Source organism: Verticillium dahliae, genomic scaffold (assembly GCF_000150675.1).
Source record: "Verticillium dahliae VdLs.17 supercont1.18 genomic scaffold, whole genome shotgun sequence".
NCBI lineage: Eukaryota > Fungi > Ascomycota > Sordariomycetes > Glomerellales > Plectosphaerellaceae > Verticillium > Verticillium dahliae.
The window spans coordinates 567,961-578,302 of record NW_009276923.1 but is presented as its reverse complement, the minus strand read 5'-3'; the positions used below and the strand labels follow the sequence as shown (position 1 = coordinate 578,302).

The window sequence follows — 10,342 nt, the reverse complement described above, 5'->3', positions numbered from 1 at the left end:
TTTCTGATTCGGCGGCTGTCTTTGCATTGGTGCTGCCCGCTGCCATCTTGACACACAACTTCGCCTCGGGTACGCCAACCGTATGGACCAAAGATCTTCTGTTGCAATACTGGATTCTGCTCTACTCCAATCTCGTTTGTCTGTGGCTTGTGCGTCTCGGGGCATGCATCCGCAGGCTCGAGGATACCAGACGGAATGAGGATCCTACGAAGCGAGTTCGGAAACCAACAATCTTATCAAAGTGGCTGATGTACATGTCCTTTACTGTGGGCATCTTAACGCTTGTGATCATGTTGATTTGGTTTCATGCAAACGACGGAAAGCGACCATATAAGTTTGAAAGCTTCTGGGACGACGTTTGCGACTTTCAATACTCACTACCGATACGGACTCTGGTCATTGCAGCCTCTATTCTAGCAGGCTACTGTTTCGTCAGAGGTTTCAGCATGGGTGCAGTTGCTTCCTGGCTAGCAAGACGCCAGAGAAGGGGAACTGGCTCTCCTATTCCACTGATACACGGGAAACGCCGAAGGACTTTTGATGTGCACTTCGATAAGCTTCGGATTCTAGCCGACATTCGACAAAACAGCCCTACATACCGGACCTTTGCAGATGTTTTGGGAATCATGGATGTCTTATTCCTGGGCATCGGAGCTATCGTGGCTCTCTACTTTTACGGTTCTTATCGTTCGGAGCTTTTCGACATTTCAAACGTCGGAAACTTCAGAGATGGCTGGACGCTGGGACAGGTTCTCGCTATTTCTACTCTCATGCCTATTCTGATTGAGTTCCTCCACCAATTAGGTACGTATCATGTGCCACAGCATGTCAATTATCTCATGCTATCTGACTGACAATCGCGGCGCAGCTCAAGGATGGCGGGCAGACAGGCCTCCACGACAGGCCAAGTAGTCGATATTTTGCTATAGTTGGAAGTGGGCAGATCAATACAGTGTCTGAACTCTGAACGGGTTGAATCCCGTATACTTGCAAAACTATAAGAAACCGAATGGCAAAAAGTTGAACTGCGCAGGATCAGATCGAACAAAGGAAAATCTTAACCCTAAACCTTGTTTCAACTCCTCCATTCAAGGGCATTCACGTTTCTCCCTGTCATAAATCGAATGCTGCTCTCAAGAATGGTCCTCAAGGCTTCCATTTCTTCTTCGTTACGGGGCCCGTAAATCATCAGATACGTGTCTCCAATACCGTATCTGTGTCTGAACCAGGTGTTCGTAGGGACAGAAAGGCGATGTCTTTCTCCCCAGCCCTTCTCAATCACCTGGCGCGCATCGGCCGGGCTGAGGTAGAGGTGCATCGACAAGTCTTCATGGTGATGTCCAAGTTCTCCCTTTGCCATGGATGCCGCCTTCGGTAAGTGCATGGCACTTTCGTTGAGAAGCTTTTCAGCCACGAAAAGGGCATCATGATGTCGTTCGTAGCTCGAAACTCGCTACTCAAGTATGTCAGGGTTTTCGGAAGCAGCATTTTCGAAAAGATTTGAGACAGGCTATAGATAGGGATCAGCCTTTCCGTAACAAGTGCTATCAAAGGCTGTAGGCTCGATGCTCACCGTCCTCATGGTTTCTGGGGCCCGTTGCGTGACTTGACGATGTGGCACCAGGCCGGCAACACTGGCACGTGGGCCACGTCTTCTCGGAAGGGACTCGATATTATTGTGTGCTCCATGTTTCGGGTAGTCATCGGTGAAAGTTGCCTTGGCTTTAGTCGAACAGAAAGGGCGTACGGCAATGTTGACGATGGCCCAGCCGAAGAAGTTGTTAGGTGGCCCTCCGGGCCCCAGTGCAATGTAAGCGTTGTAGTCTTTAATTGCCCATGTTGTGGCGAGACCTAGCAACAGAGCAGCGACTGCTCCTGCGCCTCCAATGACCAATTGTCGCTGGGAGTCAGCACTTGATTCCATGCTCACTTTAAGTATCAGTTGATGACGGTGTTGGGCTGTTAGATGTGGAATGCTGGGGGCAGGCAGCCTTTTCATGCTGACGACTCTCATGCAAGAATGACCCCGCACTGGAGTATTGAGGCACAGCAACGTCTGTGACAATATGCGCCCTCGCGAAAGGTTCCGTCCAGAGGATCGCTTGACATTCGATCCGGGTCACCAGTGAGCGTCATAATGGCATGATCTCTCAGGCTCCCGGGTGATCGTCATCTTGTCACGGACATTGATGCTGTGCTACTGCCACATGTTCGGCAAGCATTGAGTGTTCAAGTCTATGATTGAATTTGTGTAGTAAACTACAGAATGTTGCGGCTGTTGGAACAATGAAGGCACCGCAAGGGTTCTTGTACATCTTGGGTCGTATTCGCAGTATCTGATTGACATCCTAATTTCAGCCCCTTAATCAGCCGGAAAGAGAGGTTTCCATTGATTATAAATTATTGAACCGAGCTGATCAGCCTCGGTTGCAGATCCAGCGTGCTTCATTTCGCAGAGAAGACGGGTTCGTGTCGGCAGAGCCATAATCCCAGCCATCTGGAGTCAGGGTTAGTCTTTGATGCTCAAGGTATTTCTCTTTCCGTTACCAGCCTACCTTGGATGAGATCTCCGTTGTGAAGCCACGTGCCGTCAGGGAGGAAGTACCAGTCGTTCGATCGGAACTCGTCCCTAGTGTTGGCGCAGGTGTTGAGGGACGTCTTGCGAGTCGAGAACGTGGCATGGTAGTAGAATCCCTGATAAACCTTGGCATGGTTTCGATCCTTGGCGCCCTGGTCGAAAAGATCGCCGTCGCTACGTTTGTCAGCAAAGACGCTTTGAAAAGCTGCATCTCCTGGATTTTGCTTACTTGTTCACAGTGTTCTGGATGTCGCCCCAAGCAATGTAATCCCAACCGCTGTGCCAGCCAAGCAGCGTACCGCTCCGCTTCCAGCCGCCAGCACCGTCTCCGTTCCAGATGACAATGCTGTTCTCCCAGTCGTTCTTATGGCCAGAATCCTTCTTATAGTAGATGCTGTACGCAACGCGCCACTCATTGTCGTTGCACTGCCGAACGGTGTAATACACCGGAAACGGGTTTCCGGGAGAGTTGACGCCGTTCCAGGGTCCGGGATCGGCACAACCGCCATTCTGACTGCTGAAGCAAAGGTCCGAGTCAACGCCGTCCGTCTTGACGCCGTCAGTCTGACCAGCCTCTGGGTAGCATGGCTTGCGGTCCCACGAGCGACCAAAGTGATACATGGGAGCACCGGCGATGGCTGCTTCATGTCCGCTGTCTATAGATCGTTAGTTGACTGCGATCTGTGTTGTAATTGTGTTCATGGGTTGGCTCACTTTCGAAAGCACTGCCTGGGATCGCGTCATTGGCGGAAGTCAACCCAGTAAGGGTGGCTAGCACGCCGACGAGAAGGATTTTGTGATACATGTTGGCAATTGCAATCGAGGTTGATGATATGAAAATTGTGATTTATGAAAATGAAGTGATGAGTCTGGAATGAGAGCCAAGTGAAGATGTTTCCGATTATGGCAGCAATGTTCTCGTTCGATCGTGCCAATTTATACTTGGGCTCTCTCGGGTTTTTACGCTGGTCGAGATGTTCTGTCTGGATCTCGGCCATGATCCTTCGGCAACAAACGAAAGCTTGTTGAGTCGCGAAACCCATCATGTCGGTCCAGGTTGCGACTCCCAGAGGCACATCTTCACCAAATCAAGCTCAATGGACAGCCTGACTCAAAAATAGATGCCGTGTACCTGGACGCTGACGATCACAGCCTCAGCTGCTGCAGCGGCATCCTCCACACGGCCGCCGGTGCCGCTAGCCCCCAGATCGTCCCCCGACCCCAATCCTTCACTGCAAAAAGGGAATATCCTCTCTGCACAACCGAGTCTTGGGCATTCAAGAAGACGGCAAGATTTGCGCGACATGACTATTTTCGAACCGAATGCCGTCACGGAGTGGATTTCGAGTTTGTCTTGATTGTCGCATGACGATGCACCACAGCTCATGCACTGTCGTGCATGGCCTGGGCCCCGTCGCCCGCCTGGCTCATCGGCACCTGCCTCCCATGTGAATGAGGAGGCTGAGCCGTGCTGGTGATGACAGAAGTGAGTGGAGTTCCGCTGGTTTCGCATGTCATACCTCAGCTTTGCTCGCTCACGTCATGACCACATCATTATCGTCATCAACGGAAGGCAATTGTGCCGTGAAAGAAATACATGCGGGATAGTATTTTTCTACCAAATCCAAACCGAAACTCCACAATCCTCGAATTGTTACACAAATACCATGTGTCTCATGCTGCGCCAACCTCATGGCGTATCCGATCCCAACCTCGCCCACGATGGCGAAACGCGACGGTGTTGCCATCACACCCCGTCTAGCATAACCCAGTTTACAAACATGATATCATCATAAGCTGCGCGGCCGCACGCTTACACCTTGGGCTCCTCGGTGGTCGTGTGGTGCTGGGCGTGACGATCCTCGTAGCGCTCAAGATCCGCGCCGCTCGCGTCCTGGCCGGGGTTGCACTCCTGGTACTGCATAGCCTTCAACAGAAGGTAGAAGCCCGAAGCCAGCAGCGATCCCATGACGGGACCCAGCCAGTAGATCCAGTGGTAGTTGGGGAACGTGCGGGTGGCGACGGCGGGGCCAAAGGCACGAGCTGGGTTGAGAGCACCGCCAGTCCAGTAGCAGCCTTGATGCCAAAGCGTTAGTACTTCATATTCTGATCCTTCAAGATGCTAGGGGAGACAAAAGAAGACATCTGAGAATACATACCGACTAGCTCGGCCAGGAAGAAGGAGGCACCGATGCCAACGGGGGCCAGGAAGGTTGAGCGATGCTTCTCAACGGCCAGCATGAGAATGGTGAAGACCAGCTGGGCTGTGAGAAACATCTCAATGAAGAGGCCTTGGGCTGTGCTGGCCCCGCCACCCAGGCTGTTGGTAACGGCCAGAGGCCCGGGCAGAAGGGCGGAGATGACACCGGCGGCACTCATACCGGCAAGGATCTGAGTGGGCATGATGAGCAGGGCGCGGGTGATGGGGAGACCGCCGCAGATGACGAGAGCAAGAGTGACCTAAGAGAGAGGCCATCGTGTAAGCATACCGCTTTATTATGGATCGAGCCAAGCACACGAGGAGACCTACCACAGGGTTGAACATGCCGCCTGTGATGCGGTAGAAGACCCAAACGTTCGCTGTCAGGGATACACCAAAGGAAAGAGCAATGAAGATGAGCACGGTGTGGTTGGGCTCGGTGCTCGTCGACGCGGGAGTGTTGGCGAGCTGTGTGCCCGCGAATGAGAAGAAGAGGAAGAGGAAAGTTCCGACAAACTCGCCAACCACGGCGGTGACATTGTTGCGTGCTCCTGACTGTGCCTTCAGAATAGGAAGCCGGTTGGTGGTTGTACGGGTTGGTGCAGCTCCTGCAGGGACGGCAGCTGTAGGAGAGCCAGGAGCGGCAGAGGTCTGCCTACTCGAGAGGTGAGAGAAGAAGTGCCGCTGATCGGGAGACTCTGGGGCGCTCATGATGACGGCTTGGTATTGTGATCTCTGGTTTCTGGGTGTTGATCAAATGAGAGGAAGAGCTGGTGAAAACGGAGGGGCTCTTATGACCACCAGGGGGACGACGCGGTCGTGGCTTATATGGAACATACCTCCCGCTCATCCCGCCATCACCTACCACAGGTACCCGTAGCACGAATCAGGCCTGTGCCCCTTTACTCAAGATCATGTCGGGCAGCCCGTTCAGGGTGAGCTGTCGATGGAGCTTCAAGCTCGGCTGGGAACGCCATCAGGTCGTTTGCAGCATGGCATTGGCTGCCGCTCGCCTCGGTGGACGAGCATTAGGTCGTTGTTCTGGGTGGACCTACGCACATCCTAGGCATGGCGTCGTTGGCAGACGGCTGGTAGTGGCTTTGAAGCTTTGCGATCTCGGGTCTCATGTTGCTGATGTTGTGCATGGACTAGCGTGGTAGCGTCTTAAGACGTTCAGTAGCGCCGCCCTACCAGATGCGCACTCAACGGGATGACGAGGTTTGAGAAAGAGGTGATGATGATTTCAACTTAGAGTTCGTCATTCTCGCACGAAACTCAAGACGGCCGCTCTTGGTTCACTCAGTGTCTGATCTTCCAGTTTAAGGCAATGTCTCGTGAGGAGAGGAGATATCAGTGACAGCATCAATGTTTGGCCCGTTGGACAGATTGGTACTCTCGACGGAGAACGTATTGGAGCATACATGTGGCTGTCAGCAAAGCTTGACAAAGCTGGTGTGAATACTGGCCGTCGTCCTGACATGGGGTGCTCTGACATTGTCATGGTCAACTTCCTTTGGCGACTGGAGCCAAGGCGCTATCCGTCCCCCCGTTCACATGCAGGTTGACTCGCAGCCTCCACCTGGGATTGCGCCTCCGGCGACGTCAGGCCGCCTAGCTTCCTCCAATGAAAACCACAGATGATCACCCCGAGGATCATCAACAGGAAGGGTCCGAGAGCAAAGACTGGTGCGAAAGAGACGGCGCAGCCCTGGACGCGGCTCCGACCAGGGTTCGGATTGGGATGGCTTCCGCCATCGAGAGACAATTGGACCCTGCGCCGCGCTCCATCATGCGGGACAGACTCAGCTGGTGAGCATCGTTAAGTCCTAGACTTCATTGGCTTGAAAATGGCTTGGTGATGAAATTTTTGGGAGCACTGGCACTGGTGCTTCCCCTTGGTGCTATGCTATGTGCAAGGGAGGCTTTCTGGCCCTCTGGAACACGAACACGCCACATTTGCCCGCAGGCATGGAAAGCAAAGCAGTTCTGGTTTGCGAGATATGCTGATTCCTGTCAGCAACCGCAAAGTTGGGGAATGACAGCATGCCAATAGAGGACCACGTACCAAAGACACCAAACAGACACCATGTGGTCTAACACCGAAATAGCATGTACTGGATGGACGGTCTTAGGTTCGTAGACGACGATCTTAGTGAAGCTTGACAGGTCTTTGCTGTGGTCTAGACTGCGGGGTAACTTTGCTTGGCTGAGGAAATGTGGAACGTCAAGTCAAACCCTGGCCGCAAACAGCATGGCACACGGTTGTACGAGGATCAGTTATCTTTTTCGGATCACCCATACAAGCGGGTTGCAAAAAAAATAAGACGTACCAGATCCCTCCCCCATAACCATTCCTACTACCCAGCTATTCAGCTATACATTTCTATAACGACTCCAGAGCTTCAGTCTAGGCGAAAAGCCTTTCTTTAAAATAGTGTACATTATACTGATCTATAAACTCAATAGTCACTATAATTCTAGATCTTGTAGGTGTCTCGTAGTAGTGTTGTGCAGTTATTCTAGGTAGAGGGGCTGGGGTGAAGCATTCAGTACGTCTCATTTTTTTTTGCAACCCGCTGTAACAACCAAGGAAGCAGGGCGGCCGCGAATCGACGACCCCGCGATCAGGGAGCGCGATAGCTAAGCGGTTAATAGATTAAAGTATATATAATTTAAGCTATAGTCTACATTATCGATCTATTATTATATATATTTATTAAATTATTTAAAATCGTCTTTCTTTAAATTCTTAGCTTAAGAAGTTATAGCGAAATCGAAAACTATTTTAGGTTAATAAATAAAAGCTATATATATATTATAAGCTCTCTAAGTAATAAATTACTATTCTAAATCTAATATCCTTAAGGTTATTTACTTTAATCGATTATTTTAACCTTTTTATAGAATTTTAAGATTATTAATTCCGATTTTAATAATATAATTATTAAAGACGCCCTCTAAATTAATATTTAGGATAGAAATAGGCTTCGCTTAGAAGCTAGCTTTTAAGAGCTCTATTTACTCCTTTTCTATAAATACGGGCTCTCTAAGGTTTAGGGTATCGTTAATTTATATTCCGATTAATCTAAAGCTCTCTAATAGCTTTATTAGAGTTTATATAGGTTATAGTTCTAAAATAGTGTACATTATACTGATCTATAAACTCAATAGTCACTATAATTCTAGATCTTGTAGGTGTCTCGTAGTATATCGTTTACTTTTAAACTATACCCCGTCGAGCTCGTAGAGTATCTTATTAGGGCCGAAGTAGTATCCTGTAACAACCAAGGAAGCAGGGCGGCCGCGAATCGACGACCCCGCGATCAGGGAGCGCGATAAGATAAGAATCGGGCCCACCTGGCAAATCACGTGATGGCTCACTCAGACATAAAGGGTGAGTCGTCGGGCTCACCAAGGACGCCGCAGTGAGCCAGGGAATGGCTCACGGGATAACACACCGTGATCCTAACATCATGGATCACCAACAACTAACCAGTGAGCCATCCAACATGAGCTCACCACCTAACACAACAAGGACAGGATGGCAGGTATATAAGGACGGACATTCTGGACTTGTAGATACATTCTTTCTCACGACAGTGATCAATCTAAGTCTTACCTTGTATTCATTGTAACGAGTGCGCAACGCCTTACGACACCACATCGTCTCAGAGTCACAACCTAAGCTTCTGCAAACAGCAACCCCAACCCTCTGACAGTGTTCCCCCTTCGGAAGCTGCCAGGTCGTAACATTTTGATCACTCTTGTTCAGTAGGTTTACCTTGTGACACTGAGCAATACTCACCACAGGAACAATGTCCACCAACAGCGTCGGAAACAGCGCCAGCAACCTGGCCGCTATGATCCAAGAGCTCCGCTCAGAGAACGAGCAGCTACGAGCCTCGATGCAGCAACTTCAAGGCGGAACGAGCATGAAGGCTCTTCCCCCTCAGTCATTCGACGGCAACCCTAGGGCACTTCAATCTTTCATCACCCAGGTACGCCAGTACCACAAAGCCAATGAGGGCCAACTCAAGTACTGGGGCGAGAAGGTCGCCAACGCCTCCTCTTACCTCAAAGGGGACGCCTTGCACTGGTTCGAACCCTTCATTAGGGACTATTCCACCCACACCAAGAAAGAAGATATGAAGCAGGCCACCCAGGACATCTACGCCGGTATGAACGCATTCGAAGAAGCCATTAAAGGAGCGTTTGGGGACGTGGACGAGGAACGACAAAACGAAAGAAAAATCCTTCAGCTCAAACAGACGGGGCCAGCCACTAAATACGCCACGGAGTTTCGACTCTTAGCCAGTCGACTCGATTGGACAGAGTCCGCTCTCATGGCCCGTTTCTACGAAGGACTCAAAGACGCCGTCAAGGACGACCTCATCCGGGAGGATAGACCCGAAACCCTCACCGAGTACATCGCCATGGCCGTCAAAATCGACGATCGCCAGTACGAACGCAGAATAGAAAAGGGACGAAAGCCCGCTATAGGACCATGGAACCCTCGCATTCCCCACCACCGATCCAATCAAGGACGCAAGTACCAGCACGACAAACCCCGCGTCAGCACGGCTTGGGGACAGACCACCCATGCAGGACCCATGGAGCTCGACAATACCAGACATGGCAAACCGAAGGATCTCAAGGACATGAAATGCTACAACTGCGGCAAAAACGGGCATATGGCTCGAGAATGCCGGCAACCTAAGAAACCCTGGAAACCCGTAAACGAACGACAGCTCAACCATACTCAACACCAGGACCATGCCAAAACTAACTGGACCTTCTGTTACCAGGATGATTGCCTGACCCACAAAGACAGTAAGGAACAGAATGGATGGTTCCCCAGGGCACCTACGGGACAAAGAACCCTGGCCATGATGGTCACCACCAGGAAGGAAAGACGAATTCAGAAATGGGCCCAGCAAGTAACGCCGGAGACCCAGGAAATCGATACAGACGAAGAAAGAGCCTACGAACATGCTCACCCAGAACCACAATCAGCTCCCCACGTAGGACTGATGAACGACACAGAATGGGATGAATACACACGAGCCAGCGAAGAAGAATCTCCGCTCGGACAGACCCAACCCCACATGCCTATGCAGGCATACGAAGTTAGCAGCGCCAGCGAGGACTATGACCCCCTGGTACCATGGAACGAACTCATCTATTACGGGACCAAACCATGGAAGGCCAGCACCCGAAAGCGAGAAAGCACCAAAGAAAACGTACGACTCATGGTAGGAGACCACCCGGCACTTCACCACGCCCACGAACAACACTACCAGTTGTTCTGGCCCGAATGCGTCTACGACGACTGTGAATACCACTTCAAGGAGAAGGCCGCACACCGGTTTCTCCCGCGCAACCACTGGATCGAGCCACGAGTGAAGGTAGAGTTCGGACAGGAGAGTCGCAAATGGATCCTACACATGGACGAATACAGTCAGGGTCGGCTCACGTTCCGACCAGACCCCGCTTATCACGACAAATGCTACCAAGACAACGCCGGATGGGAGGACTGCGATAATGACGCGTGCATGAAGCACTAC

The 10,342-nt window shown here is 51.1% G+C and overlaps 3 protein-coding genes across 3 annotated transcripts; all 3 read right to left on the bottom strand.

Moving 5' to 3' along the window:
• Positions 1–1,075: 1,075 nt before the first annotated feature.
• VDAG_07973 (uncharacterized protein) lies at positions 1,076–1,924 on the bottom strand (the record flags this gene model as incomplete). Its single annotated transcript, XM_009652739.1, has 2 exons — positions 1,076–1,453; positions 1,574–1,924. The coding sequence occupies 2 exons, from the start codon at positions 1,922–1,924 to the stop codon at positions 1,076–1,078; spliced, it is 729 nt and encodes a 242-aa protein (XP_009651034.1).
• A 493-nt stretch (positions 1,925–2,417) lies between these two features.
• VDAG_07972 (uncharacterized protein) lies at positions 2,418–3,383 on the bottom strand (the record flags this gene model as incomplete). The annotated part of the gene is made up of 4 exons (XM_009652738.1): positions 2,418–2,497; positions 2,556–2,752; positions 2,808–3,234; positions 3,293–3,383. The coding sequence occupies 4 exons, from the start codon at positions 3,381–3,383 to the stop codon at positions 2,418–2,420; spliced, it is 795 nt and encodes a 264-aa protein (XP_009651033.1).
• Positions 3,384–4,391: 1,008 nt separating this feature from the next.
• Positions 4,392–5,489, bottom strand: VDAG_07971 (aquaporin-2; the record flags this gene model as incomplete). Its single annotated transcript, XM_009652737.1, has 3 exons — positions 4,392–4,654; positions 4,738–5,038; positions 5,109–5,489. 3 exons carry the CDS (start codon positions 5,487–5,489, stop codon positions 4,392–4,394), a joined length of 945 nt encoding a protein of 314 aa, XP_009651032.1.
• Between the last annotated feature and the right edge of the window lie 4,853 nt (positions 5,490–10,342).